The following is a 16,095-nucleotide window of genomic DNA, read 5'->3' as shown; positions in this document are numbered from 1 at the left end:
CATTTATGTATGATCTGTTTCTGTGTGAGCAGGAGGGAGACAAGCTGATCCGCCTGTGGATCCATGAGGTCTACCGTGTGTTCTACGACCGCCTCATCGATAACGAGGACAGAGAGACATTCTTCAACATTGTCAAGGAGAGAACCTCCGGCTACTTCAAGCAGACCATGGATAAGGTAAGTTCCACATGACCCTTTTTATACATTCACAGTTCTTCATTGTTGGATGATCATTGCCTTTCGAAGATTTACCATGTATCTTCTGTCAGGCTTCTGCATTAGTGTATGTGAGATTTATTTGAAGGGACTGAATTGAACTTAGTCTAATGGTTATTAGTTCAAGGGCAATGCACATGTTATTTACTCTAAATCCATTCTACTGCCCCCTGTTGTATGTAGCTGCTGACCCACCTGACGCCTAGCGGCAAGGTTGTGGACGAGACAATCCGCAGCCTGTTCTTTGGAGACTACGCCAAGCCCGACTCGGATGCCAAGGCCTACGACGAGATCACTGACCTGCACGCTCTGACCAACGTCATGGACTACTACCTGGACGAGTTCAACAACATCAGCAAGGCACCCATGTCCCTCGTTATGTTCAAGTTTGCCATCGAGCACATCTCACGTATCTGCCGTGTGCTCAAGCAGGACAACGGGCATCTTCTCCTGGTGGGCATCGGGGGCTCAGGACGGCAGAGCGCCACCAAGTTGGGCACCTTCATCAACGATTACGACCTCTTCCAGATTGAGCTAACCAAGGTAACTGGATCAAGAAAACTATGAAGGTTAATGTGCTTAGTGAAAAATAGCGCCACAATAGCTGGTCTCCGATAGAGGTACCGGTTTAAATATACAGGTAAGAGGACTGATAATGACCAGCAGGAGACAGGGATACAATCCACACTATTGTCACCCCAAACAGACACATGACTTTACAGAGCAGGTGGTAGTGGTAGTGATAGTGGTGTAGTGGTTAATGGTCAACAACGCTCTAAACACCAGTCATTGAGTCCAGATGAAGGATTTTCCATTTGGAAAGGGTTCAGATGTGAGTTGAGCTGGAGGACAGGAGTTTATAGAGGTTGTCTCAACCTGCCCTCCTGGATACAACTAAAGAGTTCAATGGCAGACTTGGGTCTCCAACCCCTGACTAGGCACTTTGGCTAACTGGGTCAGCTGACTCTGTTCCCTGGCAACCTGGTCCCTAGCACATAGGTTTGAAGGGTCTTCTGCAACAGGACAAAATAAGAAGTCACAAAGTCCCAGGGCCAGAGAGAGGGTTCTGAGAAGTACTCATGGGAAACTGTAACGGTTTTCTACAGCCGCCCCAAAATGTCGCCACCCTTTCAGTGGAATGGATGGAGCGGCCAGTGAGGGACAAGGTGCTCATAGGGTCTGTGAGGCTGGGCTGTCTAGAAGGAGTCAGGGTGGTCCATGCTGGTGCTGCTGGAGGTGTCCAGGCTGGTGGAGGAGATCATCCCAACGAGGTGGGCCAGGCATCTTCAGGGCGAGAGTGCTGGTTGGGTGGTCGCTCTCCCAAGGGGGCAGGATGTGTATTCAGTTCCGGACCCAGAGGAAGGCCTAGATCTGGTCCGGGCGGTAGATCCAGGGTTGCCGCCGGATTAGGCGGTGTCCTGAGGGTGGTATGAAACCTCAGACCCAGTGCTGGTTGTGGGTTTGGCAGTGGCGTTTTCTGCCCACATGGGCCGATGAGAGCCATAGTGGGAGGACTGCCGCTGGGTTAGACGATGGTGTTGGTTCTGGGACAAGAATAGATGGCAGACCCAGGACTGGAGCTGAGTCGGCCGGTGGGTCCAGGACAGGGCCGGGTAGCGGACCCAGTGCTGGTGCTGGGTCTGGCGATGCGCCCAGTTCAGGGCTTGACTGGTTCTCGAGAACGGCAGTGGATACTGAGACCAGATAGTGTGTCAGGTCAGCCGACTGCAGGTCCAGAGGACATGGTGCTGGAGGCTCTAGTGCTGGATGGGACGTCGACTGGGACTCTGTCTGACGAGTCGGCTTGGGCGTCAGGCTCAGGCCAAGCAGGTCTGCAAGGGCAGCAGGCTGTGTAGGGACCAGCAATGGAGTTGAGTCTGGTGATGGTTGGTCCAGACACTAGCAGGAGTGTGTCCTCAGGTTTCGGTTGTGGTAATGACTCAGGCACCGGTGGCTGCAGATCCGACTGGCAGTATGCAGGTAGAGGCAAAGTAGGCTTGAGTGCTGGTGGTTGCTGGTCGGGCTGCAGCTCTGGCAACGTCTCGACTTCCTTGAGCTCTGTTGGTCTCACGGCAGGCTGCAACACTGGCAGCGGCTTGTCTTGCTCAGATGCTGCTCGTATTGGCCCCGGCTGGGGTGTGGAGTGGAGCTCGGCCGGCTTCTGGGACAACTCGGGCCTCAGTAGCCGTCACGGGACAGGCTCGGGCACTCATAGTCTCTGGTCTGGCTGAACCTCTGTCATTGGGTTGGCTGACTGGAGCGCATTGGATGGGACTGAATGGGGTTCTGGTTGAGGACTGGCGACGGGAGCTGTGGAGACCGGGTTGTTGCCAGTCTGGGCGTGTGAAGGGAGGCCCGTTGTGGCATCGTGTTTGGTGGCAACTCCAGGCTAGACCACTGATTGGCTGCCAGGGTCAGCTGACTCTGTTCCCTGGCAACCTGGTCCCTAACACATAGATGTGAAGTGTCTATTGTCCTGCATCAGGACAATAGACACAGACTGAGGTTGGGGGTTGGTAGCTTACCTCAGCTGTAAGAAGTCACAAAGTTTGTCTCTAAATCCCAGGGCCAGAGGGAGGGTTTGAAAGAAGGTTCTGAGAAGTACTCATGGGTAACTGTAAGGGTTTTCTTCGACTTTCGAGGTCATGCTAATTAGGCTACGTATCTTGTGTAGTCTTGATGATGGTTTCCATTTGTATATTGTATGTATTATATGTATTCCCATTTGGATTGTATGTTAAGCGCCTTTAGTGACCAAAGTACAGTCAGTCCTGCCCATTCTTTTACCCGTCTGATAAAGTCCATGAAAGTCTGGAAATAAGTCCATAAGTCCAAATCATGAATTCATTTATTCACCAAGAACTACGGAGTGTCAGAGTGGCGCGACGACCTAAAGCGGTTGATGCTGAAGGCGGGCCTGCAGGGCAAGAACATGGTGTTCCTGTTCAATGACAGCCAGATCAAGGATGAGGCCTTTGTGGAGGACATCAACATGCTGCTCAACACAGGCGACGTGCCCAACATCTTCCCAGCCGACGAGCGCGCCGACATCATCGACAAGGTACAGGGCATCGCACGCATGGAGGGCAAGAAGATTGACGCAACGCCACTCTCCATGTACAACTTCTTCATCGAGCGTGTCAAGGCAAACCTTCACATTGTGCTCGGTGGGTACCTTCAACATTTCATACATTTAGTATTATTACCAGGTTACCCCCCATACTTAATCTCCTTACTGGTAATTGTGATGATTTCAATCCCACATCCATTGTGGCTTTTAGAGTTACCTTGCTTTAAGAGTCTTCATGTCCAAATAGTGATGGTGTTTGTCTTTGGAATAGCAATGAGCCCGATTGGGGACGCCTTCCGAAACCGGTTGAGGATGTTCCCCTCCCTCATCAACTGTTGCACCATCGACTGGTTCCAGGCCTGGCCTAAAGACGCTCTGGAGATGGTGGCCAACAAGTTCCTGGAGGACGTGGAGCTGGAGGACAACGTCAGGCTACAGTAAGAAACTGATACACTCATAACATCCAGCTAGAGTGTCTCTCTCTGTAGATTTAGCTACAAGCTATTAAATAGCTATTAGCTGCTAGGCTGCTAGTAATCTATGGTAGGCTACTGGACTAGCTAATAGTCAACAGACTAGGTACTTAATATTCAATTTCTCTTCAGCTTTCTCCAAATTGATGACCACACACTTGATGGAAATGTATATGAGCTTGACCCTTCTTGTCAATTTATTGTGACATCCATTTCATGGATTTGTTTTACCAAGTCAGTGATTTGTGTGTCTCTCAGTGTGGTGGAGATGTGTAAAACCTTCCAGGAGAGCGTGGGAGGTTTGTCCGAGAGGTACTTCTCTCAACTCAGGAGACACAACTATGTGACGCCCACATCCTACCTGGAGCTCATTCTCACATACAAGGTCCTGCTCAACTCCAAGAGGAGTGAGGTGGACACTCAGAGAAACCGCTACATTGTGGGTCTGGAGAAACTGTACTTTGCTGCATCTCAGGTAGGATAGTTTAGTCAACTAAGTCTACTTACATAAGGCCCATTTCTATTTGCTGAGTTACAATGCTTTGGTACAGAGTTAACAGATAACTATGGCCTATTTTGACATGTGATTGGCAGAACAATCCCCATTGTGGGAATTATGAGGCCTCGGTGTCCCTTCTTAAAGATGCACTGTGCAGAAATTGGTCCACCATTTCATTGTTGCTAAAATGTGAATTTCTGTTTATGTGACAAAACAAGTATAGAGTAGAGAATCATTATAGTATAGAGTAGAGAATCATTGTACCATCTAAACACTGTGAAATGTATTTTCCATAACAAAAAATTCCATAACAAAAATCTTCAGCTGTTTGGAGCTGGTGTACAAAACCGAAAGTAAAATATGTTTAAACAAAACTTAGGAATGGAAGCATAGAAATAACACACATAGAACAGATATCGCTTCTTAGACTTGCTTTTAATGAGAATTGCAGATCTATAACTCACATTTCTATGTGAATAAGTTACATATTGCAACTTTAACCCTTTAACATACAATAAAGCCTAATTAATCAATACAAAGAGCAAAAACTCACATTGTAAAGTCCCTAAATTGACAAAAATTATGTTAAAAGCCTTAAACACTCTGGCCCTTCCATCTGAATGACTCCACTCCATGTTGGCTCCACAGGTATCAATAATGCAGGAGGAGCTGACCGCCCTGCAGCCAGAGCTGATCCAGACATCAGCTGAGACAGATAAGATGATGGTCAACATTGAGAAGGAGACAGTAGTGGTGGATGCTAAGAAAGAGCTGGTGTTGGCAGACGAGAAGGTTGCCAACGACGCGGCTGCAGCAGCCAAAGCTATAAAGGTATGTCTACACTGTCACTTTACAACACCTTGTATCATTCAGATCGACTCACACTAGAATTATAAAGACGATATACTGTAAATTACATATTTGGCGCTGCACATTCAAATTACAATTAGCTTGGTATCTGTAATATTAGAACCGCCAGCAAGGATGAAAATGTTGACATATGACAGTAGTTTCTATATTAAAAGTGAGTGACTGCCTGCTGTTTGTGTTCAGGATGAGTGTGAGGGTGACCTGGCGGAGGCCATGCCTGCCCTTGAGGCTGCCCTGTCAGCTCTGGACACCCTGAAACCCTCAGACATCACAGTGGTGAAGTCCATGTCAAACCCTCCAGGTCTGGTCAAACTGGTCATGGAGTCCATCTGCATCATGAAAGGCATCAAGCCAGAGAGGAAGCCCGATCCTGGTGGCTCAGGTAAGCACTCATTGCATTGTAAAGGAGACACTAATATTGTTTTATCAAATTGTAATGTACTCAGCGCCAGCTGTGCCACCAGAGACCCTGGGTTCGCGCCCAGGCTCTGTCGCAACCGGCCGTGACCGGGAGGTCCATGGGGCGACGCACAATTGGCCTAGCGTCGTCCGGGTTAGGGAGGGCTTGGCCGGTAGGGATATCCTTGTCTCATCGCGCAGCAGCGACTCCTGTGGCGGGCCGGGCGCAGTGCACGCTAACCAAGGTTGCCAGGTGCACTGTGTTTCCTCCGACACATTGGTGCGGCTGGCTTCCGGGTTGGATGTGCGCTGTGTTAAGAAGCAGTGCTGCTTGGTTGGGTTGTGTAACAGAGGACGCATGACTTTCAACCTTCGTCTCTACCGAGCCCGTACGGGAGTTGTAGCGATGAGACAAGATAGTAGCTACTAAAAACAATTGGGCACCACGAAATTGGGGAGAAAAAGGGGTAAAATTAAAAAAATTAAAAATATATATTTTTTTTTAATGTACTGTATGGGCCCTAGTTTAAATGTTTATCATCAAACTGATAATTTATGTAATATTAAATTACACAGATGAAAGCATGAAAGCAGATACTTTTCTGTAAATATGTTTGAAAGAACATGGGCTTAATTATGTATTTTTTCTATGTTTGATTATTTGTGTTACAGGTAAGATGATTGAGGACTTCTGGGGCCCCTCCAAAAAGCTCCTGGGAGACATGAAGTTCCTGGAGAACCTCAAAGCCTATGACAAAGACAATATCGCTGCCGCCAACATCAAGAAGATCCGCGACAAATTCATCGACAACCCCGAGTTCCAGCCCTCCATCATCAAGAACGTCTCCTCTGCCTGTGAGGGCCTTTGTAAGTGGGTGCGGGCCATGGAGGTGTACGAGCGTGTGTCCAAAGTGGTGGCCCCCAAGATAGAGAAGCTGAAGGAGGCTGAGGACGAGCTTGGGGTGCAGATGCAGATGCTGTCAGTGAAGAGAGCTGAGCTGAAGGAGGTGGTGGACAAGCTCCAGGACCTGAACGACACGTTTGAGGCCATGTGCAACAAAAAGAAAGACCTGGAAGAAAACATTGAGCTGTGCTCCCAGAAGTTGATCAGGGCAGAGCAGCTGATTGGAGGGCTGGGTGGGGAGAAGGACAGGTGGACGGAGGCTGCCCGGCTGCTGGGGATCAGGTACACCAACCTGACAGGCGACGTGCTCCTCTCCTCCGGCACTGTGTCCTACCTGGGGGCCTTCACCGTGGACTACCGTGTGGAGTGCCAGCGGGAGTGGCATCTGCTCTGCCAGGCCAAGAAGGTGCCATGCTCCGAGGACTTCACCCTCAGCAACACCCTTGGCAACCAGGTGTCCATCCGGGCATGGCAGATTGCCGGCCTGCCCGTCGACTCCTTCTCCACTGACAACGGCATTATCGTGTCCAACTCACGCCGCTGGCCCCTCATGATCGACCCGCAGGGCCAGGCCAACAAGTGGATCAAGAACATGGAGAAGGCCAACAAGCTGGCCGTCATCAAGCTGTCAGACGGCAACTATGTGAGAACACTGGAGAACTCCATCTCGTTCGGCACCCCTGTTTTGCTGGAGAACGTTGGAGAAGAACTTGATGCAGTACTGGAACCGGTACTGCTGAAACAGACCTTCAGACAACAAGGTGTAGAGTACATGAAACTAGGAGAGAACATTGTGGAGTACTCCAAAGACTTCCTCTTCTACATGACCACCAGCCTGAGAAGCCCTCACTACCTCCCTGAGGTGGCGGTTAAAGTCTGCCTGCTCAACTTCATGATCACCCCACTGGGTTTGGAGGACCAGCTTCTGGGCATTATGGCCGCCAAGGAGAAACCAGAACTAGAAGAGAAGAAGAACCAGCTGATCCTGGAGAGTGCCGCCAACAACAAGCAGCTGAAGGAGATTGAGGATAAAATCCTCAAAATCCTGTCTTCCTCAGAGGGTAACATCCTAGAAGACGAAACAGCCATCAAGGTCCTGTCTTCCTCCAAGGTGCTGTCCGAGGAGATCTCTGAGAAGCAGAAGATTGCTAGTGTCACAGAGAAGGAGATTGACGACACTCGCATGGGCTACCGGCCTGTGGCCGAGCACTCGTCCATCCTGTTCTTCTGCATCTCGGAGCTGGCCAACATAGAGCCCATGTACCAGTACTCGCTCACCTGGTTCATCAACCTCTACCTGCAGTCCATCGCCCAGAGCTTGAAGAGCGACGACCTGGCCACCCGCATCGAGAACATTGTGGAGCATTTCACCATCAGCATCTATAACAACGTGTGCCGATCGCTCTTCGAGAAGGACAAGCTGCTCTTCTCCTTGCTCCTCACTGTGGGCATCATGCAAGGCAAGGGCCAGGTGGACGACACCATCTGGCGCTTCCTCCTCACCGGTGGCATTACTCTGGACAACCCCGACCCCAACCCCGCTCCTGAGTGGCTCTCCGACAAGTCCTGGTCAGAAATCGTAAGAGCATCCAAGCTGCCAAACTTAGAAGGTCTCTTCGAGCACGTCCGAGACAACATTCCCAAGTGGAAGAAGATCTACGATTCAGGGAAGCCTCACGAGGAGCAGCTGCCTGACAGCTGGAGGATGCTGGTGGGGATGCATCGCATGGTGGTGCTGCGCTGCTTCAGGCCGGATAAGCTGGTTCCGGCGGTGCAAGAGTTCATTGTGGACAACATGGGGCGCAGCTACATTGAGCCCCCGACCTTCGACCTGGCCGGGAGTTACAACGACTCCAACTGCTGCTCTCCTCTCATCTTTGTGCTCTCTCCAGGATCTGATCCCACTGCGGGTAATTCATTAGAGATACCTGTGACTTTTGAGCTGTATTCTGTGCTTTAACTATTTATTTGGGTTTTTTGTGTCCTGCTCACTTAACTTATTGAATTATGATGCATCAAGAAATTATTCAGAAATAATAAGAAACTAAACTAGTCTTTAACCAACTTTACATACATCTGTTATACATCTGCATTAAAGAGGTCACATCTGATTGGATTTTTGAGTGCTCAAAGGTTCATACCAGTACTTAAATGTTCCTTTGGTCTCCAGGTCTGCTAAAGTTTGCTGATGACCTTGAAATGGGGGGCAGTAAAACCCAGACCATCTCCCTGGGCCAGGGCCAGGGGCCCATCGCAGCCCTGATGATCAATGCTGCCATCAAGGATGGCACCTGGGTGGTGCTACAGAACTGTCATCTGTGCACCAGCTGGATGCCCGCCCTGGAGAGGATCTGTGAGGAGGGCATCACCCCCGAAAACACCAACCCCACCTTTAGGTTAGCCGTTGCAGGGCAGGGGGAGTTTTTATCTATTATAGCCATTGGCCAGGCAGTTGATTTGTAATACCCTGGTTGTAATACTCTGGTTGCTTATGATCCTATACATTTGTATTGCCTACAAATAAAACCAAGAGCAACAAAGAAAACTAACGCTATCATTGTTAACTCCACAGGTTGTGGTTGACCAGTTACCCGTCTGACAAGTTCCCAGTCAGCATCCTGCAGAACGGGGTGAAGATGACCAACGAGCCGCCCAAGGGGATGAGGGCCAACCTGTTCCGCTCCTACGTCAGCGACCCCATCTCTGACCCCGCCTTCTTCAACAGCTCCAAGAAACAGGAGGCGTGGCAGAAGCTGCTGTTTGGTCTCTGCTTTTTTCATGCTCTGGTGCAGGAGAGGAGGACCTTCGGACCTCTAGGTGAGACTAACACTCTTCTATGATTCTCTTGTCTTTCTTTTTACCCCTTTTTTCTTAAAACAAAATGTTCTCCCCTTCTCAGTCCCTTCCAGTCACTGAAATTGTATTTTGGTGTTTTCCCTCATCCAATACCTTTCTTGTTCCTTCTCTCTCTCTCTCTGGGGAAACACATTTTCCTCCAGTATACGTCATGACGAACGAATAATGTCACCGCATTGAATATCCTCTCTTATAACTTGAGTTAAAGGGTCAAATCTTGTCATTGTTTTTTTTTTTTTTTGCATTTCACCCCAAGGTTGGAATATCCCGTATGAGTTCAATGAGTCTGACCTGAGGATCAGTATGACGCAGATCCAGATGTTCCTGGATGAGTACGAGGAGATTCCTCTGGAGGCCCTCTCCTACCTAACTGGTGAGGCTCTCACAGACACAGCTGTGTGGATGAGTATGAGGAGATTCCTCTGGAGGCCCTCTCCTACCTAACTAGTGAGGCTCTCACAGACACAGCTGTGTGGATGAGTATGAGGAGATTCCTCTGGAGGCCCTCTCCTACCTAACTGGTGAGGCTCTCACAGACACAGCTGTGTGGATGAGTATGAGGAGATTCCTCTGGAGGCCCTCTCCTACCTAACTGGTGAGGCTCTCACAGACACAGCTGTGTGGATTGGTATAGAGGGAGAGAGAGACTGTATCGCATAGCAATAAAAGAGGTTCATTCTCTGTTTGTATCAGAGCATAGGAGGGTTTACTAATCTGAACTAGTGGAAGACAGACACATTTCCCTCTCTCCCTTTCTCTCACTTTCAGGTGAGTGTAACTACGGTGGCAGGGTGACGGACGACAAGGACAGGCGTCTGCTGGTGTCTCTCCTGTCCATCTTCTACAGCAGGGAGCTGATAGAGCAGGAGGGCTACCACGTATGTGAGGGAGACATGTACTATATCCCCCCTCACGGACCGTACCAGGTACTACTGTCACCTCCATCATATCTTTATCATACAAGATGGCGGACTGTCATATCCATAGACAATGATATTTTTATAGAGTTGCCCTTAAGGTTCAGATATTTGTTGTCGCCTTAATGATTCAGGGGTCAGGAAGTGCATTGGGGGTAGAGTGATCTGATCCTAGATCTGTGGTTAGGGGCAGTCTCCTGGTATCTGCTTAGATTTTGTCACACCCTCTGTCTGGAGCCTCTGGACCACATTGCCAGGTCAAGCATAAATTGGCATTTAGACTGCTAAATAATTTGTGAAATAGTTCAACAAATAGCTACCTGAACTATCCGCATTGACCCTTTTTGCTCTTCACATACGATGCTGCTACTGTTTACTGTCACTTTATTCCTAGTTATATGTACATATTATTTCAAATACTTCGTACCCCTGCACATCGACTCGGTACTGGTACCCCTTGTATATAGCCACGTTATAGTTACTCATTGTGTATCTATTACTTTTATTATTAAGTGTTTTACTTTTCTATTATTTCTCTATCTTCTTTCTCTCTGCATTGTTGGGAAGGGCCTGTAAATGAGCATTTCACTGTTAGTCCGCACCTGTTGTTTACGAAGCATGTGACAAGTAAAATTTTATTGGATTTGAACGAATTTGTACTGTTTGTCTTTTCAAGACCTATGTTGATTACATCCGCAACCTACCCATCGCGGCGGAACCTGGCGTGTTTGGACTCCACAGCAATGCTGACATCACCAAGGACAACCAGGAGACCAATCAGCTGCTGGATGGAGTGCTGCTGACACTTCCCAGGCAGACTGGAGGCGGGGCTAAATCCCCTCAGGTTAGTTGGACAGTGGACACTAGGGTTGAATGGCGGGAACCCGGTTACTGAGATTTACCGGGATTTACTGTCCAAAACCACTCCCTTTTCCCAGGATAAATAACTGAGAAACCGGTAAATTATAAATTATTTACATGAACAGCATGGCGTGAAATGGAACTGTTAAATTATATGCAAAGTCTAAATCTGGCTTCTCTATGGCCTCTGCATGATGAATCACCAACGCTCAGGGTGGGGACAGACAGCCCATCTCAGTATGGAGCACAGTTCACAATACATGTAGACTTATCATGTCATCATGGTCATTTTCCTGTGACAGGTAAACCTGCATTTGCTGCAGCAAAGCCTGTAATACAGAAATATAAAGACCGAATGCGCATCTAATTTACCAATCTCCACCTGGGTTTCGGGGGTCACCTTATTTCTTAATTGTAAAGATGAGTTTTTTAAAAATTGAAGCTGCAGAGTTTTAAAACAGCATAACACTTGAATATCGTGGCTTTAAATCAATACAAGTGCGAGCAATCTCACGCAGTCTTTCTCTGCCTCCATCAACTCCATTCAAATCGCATCCAAAATAGATCATCCTGTTCTAGGTTGATATATAGCCCTATATATAGATGTCCTAGCCTACCTCTTTCAGGTAATACATTCAATGCAGTATTAGCCTTATATTCAGCTAATTAATGATGGGTTATGCATAATAAGCTTCTAACTTATGTCTCTTGCGCAATACGCACGCACCTGTGCTCTGCTGGCCTCTCTCCTTAAAAAAATAAAGTGGATTTAATGTATCTCATCAGTCTCAGGTAGCATCAGGGCTGGTTTATTTTTTCAATCAAAGCTCTAATCAAATCCAGAGAGAGGCTTATTTATATGCTTTATAACGCTTTTTAACGACACTTCCATTTTTTTACTACCTAGGAGAAAATTGATTTATTCTCCGGATGGAACATGTGTAAAATACAGGGAAAATATTCACCGCTACTGGACACTTCTCTGTGTGATCAAAACCTGTACATTCTCACAGACCGGCACTTTATGTGGATAAGAAGTTGTGATGCCTCAGAACAAGCCCTGATATGTCAGCTCTGTACAAAAGCTTCAATTGTTTTGAATTTATTATGGTAGTTAGATCTCTTTGATTACTACAGGAAGTGGTTGATGAGCTTGCGGAAGACATCCTGTCCAAGCTGCCAGCAGACTTTGACATCCAGATGGTGATTAACAAATACCCAGTGATGTATGAGGAGTCCATGAACACTGTGCTGAGACAGGAACTGATCCGCTTCAACAGGTAAATATCATGATCTGGAATAAAGAAACAGGGGGTCAGACAGTGTAGCGTTTCAAACGGACACAATGAATGCACTCATAAAATACTTAGTCTACATTTGGCCATGGTGATTGGAGTCTTATGGTCAATTGATTAAAAGCAAAGTAAAATGTTTTGTGTCCCACATAGGGTTGCAAAGGGAGGGTATATTACTGGTATTGTTCAATGATTTTATAGACTTTATCACGTTTACAACTAGTGGCCTTTTTGGATACTTCAGATTATCACAGGTGTCTGTAATTATCTCTGGCCCTCTGTGTGGCCTTATCTGTCTCACTATTGTTTGTGGAGATATGCTCTGATGAAGGTCGACTGACCGAAAGCTCAGCCTCTATTAAAATAAATGGGCATCTGACTGGAAGTGTGCAGAGACTTTTTTCCCCCTGTTTTTCCAGTTTTGCATTTTGCCTCCAGCACTTTCACTAATCGGTTTTGGATGTGCAGTATTTTCTGCCTATTATCTACAAGGAATTTTCATCACATGTAATATCTATAAAATAAGATTTTAAAATAGAATGACAAAGCTGTTAAACATTATCCTAAATATATCCCATCAAATCAGTCAATAACATTGGTGTTTAATAAAAGGGTTTCAGTATGAAATATCCTTTACATTTTTATACACGTTTACTTATTTTATTATGTCAATTAGTCTTTGTTGTAAATATTGTGGCGCCAAACTGGTGGCAGTTGTGAAAAAAAGTCTATTGTTGGTAGAGTTTCATTGTTGATTAGATGCTTTTTTCATTAATTAAGCTATTTTCTCTTGAACCATATGGTTTATCCACTACAAGTTATTTAAGTATAAATTACCAACTTTGCCATAGATTTGGTAAATTACCGGTAGTTTTACAACACTAGTCCCACATTTAATGACCACTATAAGCAGTTGATTTGTACTCTGTGTACAGACTGTCATTACTACACAATCATTACAGGCCTTTTTGGCTATGGGGAATTTGGGATTAGCAATTATGTGTTCATAACATGCTGATAATGATGCTTTGACCCACTCAGGTTAACTCAGGTGGTACGCATCAGTCTGATAAACATTGGAAAGGCACTCAAGGGTCAGGTGGTGATGTCTTCTGAGCTGGAGAACGTCTTCAACAGTATGGTGGTGGGCAAGGTGCCGACCATGTGGTCGGCCAAGTCCTACCCGTCTCTGAAGCCTCTGGGCAGCTACGTGTCCGACCTCCTCGCCAGGTTAAAGTTTCTACAGGTCAGTTATGATCGCCAAGAGAGTGAGGGTACTGAGCTGCTCAACCCCCAACAATACACATTCAAATGTGTTTGTATGTTCAATTAAAGTTATTTGGAGGACAGGGATTTTGTTTCCTGTGAAACTGATACTTCTGATAGACACAAATACTGATGCATGGGAGTTGGGCTGTGTGTTTGACAGGACTGGATCAACAATGGGCCACCACCAGTCTTTTGGCTCTCTGGGTTCTACTTTACTCAGTCCTTCCTCACGGGAGTATCTCAGAATTTTGCCCGAAAGTATACCATCCCCATCGACTTCATCGGCTTTGAATTTGAGGTAAGGGAGTACAATGTAAACCTCATCTTTGTGTCCAGTGAATGCATGGCATGACTTCCCTGTCTCTATCAGGTGACCAAGCAAGAGACCCACATGGAGTACAAGCCAGATGATGGGGCCTACGTGAAGGGGTTCTTCCTGGAAGGGGCACGCTGGGACCGGGAGAAGATGGTCATAGGAGAGTCCCTCCCCAAGATCCTCTTCGACCCCCTGCCCATCATCTGGCTCAGGCCAGGGGAGATGTCAAAGTTCCTGCATGAGAACATCTATGTGTGTCCCGTGTACAAGACCAGTGCCCGGCGCGGAACCCTGTCCACCACGGGCCACTCCACCAACTACGTAATGCCTATCGAGCTTCCCTCCGACCGGCCACAGAAACATTGGATCAACCGCGGGGTGGCCTGTCTGTGCCAGCTGGATGACTAGGCATAGCTCTGCAGACATCTTACAGGATGTTAGATATGAGAGACAGACAACCAACTCACTCCTTTTAAATCGCTATTAAAAGGCAGATTTGTTTGCTGGATATTTTCAACTCGATTTCTTGATATTTTTAAAGATTGCACAGGCTGTCATATAGCCTGTGTACCAGTCTCTTTAGCTAACATTCCACTCCTTGACACTCCTTGTCATTGCCAAAGAGACTGGCCTCTCAATGTTCAATATGCAGCCAGATTTACAGCACAGTTGCTGGTTGGTTGTTGGAAACTACATTAATATTTTCCATGACAATGTTATGGATGGGGCAAATTTGGCACAATATAGAATTTGAATTTTAAGAACAGCAACAAACAAAACTGTTACGACCTGCTGAGGTAATTCCCTGGTGAGAACCAGTGTCAATGCAAGATCATGTTGTTCAAATTGGCTAGAGACGACTCCATAATGAGAGTGAAATGATGATACGTCAAATATTAGTCAATCGAGCAACGTTTGCTTCAGTTGCATCCCATTAATGAGAGGAAAGAAACGCAAAACTGGCACCTGTCGTCATTGCTCGCACATATGCTGATCATCATGAAATTGCTTACTTTTTAACAATTTGTTGTGCTTGTTGCAACCTGGTCTCAGAGCATTTTGTATTATTCTGTATGTAAATCCGAGACACTCTATTTAGTATATGTTACATTTTGTATGGTAGGCATTCATTTGTGGTTGTCCATTACCCATTTCATATGATATGTTACGAATTACAATTCATATTATGTTATGAATTTGCTAAATGTACAATACGTTACGAATTTTCAAAACGTTTAATACGTTACGAATTCTAGCTAGGTGGCTAATGTTAGCTAGGGTTAGGGTTAAGTTTAGGGGTAAGGTAGAAGGGTTACTTAACATGCTAAGTAGTTACAAAGTTGCAAGTAGTTGCTAATTAGCTAAAATTCTGAAGTCGTCCGTGATGAAATTCGAACTCGCAACCTTTGGGTTGCTAGACGTTTGCGCTATATACCCACCCATCCACACTGACCAAACACCCTCCTTTCATTTTTGTCTTAACCATCTGTCTTATGAAACCGTACCAAACATAACATACTTAATAAATGGAGTGTCTCGGATTTATATGCAGAATAATAAGAAATGCTCTGAGACCAGGTTGCCATTTCAGTTCTATTATTTGTCCCTCCTCTCATATTAACAAGAGATTGAGTCAAGATGGGATACTTTAGGAAACTTTCTGAATGGACATAGTGAGAATTAGCGAACACACACACCCTAAAAGGACTCATCAATCAAACCCACCAGCGCACCTCAGACACAAACACATCTCATTTCTCCTTTCCTAAAATGTTTTATTAAAAACCTAGGCCATCTGAAAGTAGGACTATGCTACATTATAGCATAATGTTAAAATAATGTTGCCTTTCAAATTAATTGACAATGAAAGTTTGAAAGGGGAGAGAGAGACAGCTATAGTATAACTTGGTTGATTATTGGTTATGTAATTATTGTCCAAGCATTGGCTTATTCCAAAGGAAGATTTCCACAGAATTCCATCAATAAGGGATGATAGCTTTCACCTGGTCAGTCATGGATGTCATAATGTTTTGTACATCCAGTCGTTTGGGCAATTATTTTGAGCAATTAAAAAGAAAATACACTACCGTTCAAAAGTTTGGGGTCACTTAGAAATGTCCTTGTTTTTGAAAGAAAAGCAAAAATTAAAAT

General features: G+C 46.2%; 1 protein-coding gene across 1 annotated transcript in view; it reads left to right on the top strand.

Annotated features, from left to right (window-relative positions):
- The window catches only part of dnah3 (dynein axonemal heavy chain 3), a 48,059-nt gene extending 31,964 nt beyond the window's left edge, over positions 1–16,095 (top strand). Inside the window, exons 45-61 of the mRNA XM_042305212.1 lie at positions 33–176; positions 399–758; positions 3,076–3,382; positions 3,557–3,722; positions 4,017–4,233; positions 4,906–5,088; positions 5,311–5,509; positions 6,199–8,340; positions 8,601–8,826; positions 9,003–9,247; positions 9,543–9,659; positions 10,055–10,212; positions 10,880–11,047; positions 12,202–12,344; positions 13,401–13,605; positions 13,789–13,926; positions 13,999–16,095. Of these exons, the coding sequence (XP_042161146.1) occupies positions 33–176; positions 399–758; positions 3,076–3,382; positions 3,557–3,722; positions 4,017–4,233; positions 4,906–5,088; positions 5,311–5,509; positions 6,199–8,340; positions 8,601–8,826; positions 9,003–9,247; positions 9,543–9,659; positions 10,055–10,212; positions 10,880–11,047; positions 12,202–12,344; positions 13,401–13,605; positions 13,789–13,926; positions 13,999–14,352 (5,472 nt within the window). The 3' untranslated portion in view covers positions 14,353–16,095. The remainder of the gene's footprint in view (positions 1–32; positions 177–398; positions 759–3,075; positions 3,383–3,556; positions 3,723–4,016; positions 4,234–4,905; positions 5,089–5,310; positions 5,510–6,198; positions 8,341–8,600; positions 8,827–9,002; positions 9,248–9,542; positions 9,660–10,054; positions 10,213–10,879; positions 11,048–12,201; positions 12,345–13,400; positions 13,606–13,788; positions 13,927–13,998) is intronic.

Source organism: Oncorhynchus tshawytscha, linkage group LG24 (genome assembly GCF_018296145.1).
Source record: "Oncorhynchus tshawytscha isolate Ot180627B linkage group LG24, Otsh_v2.0, whole genome shotgun sequence".
NCBI lineage: Eukaryota > Metazoa > Chordata > Actinopteri > Salmoniformes > Salmonidae > Oncorhynchus > Oncorhynchus tshawytscha.
This window is presented reverse-complemented; position numbering and strand designations above follow the sequence as displayed.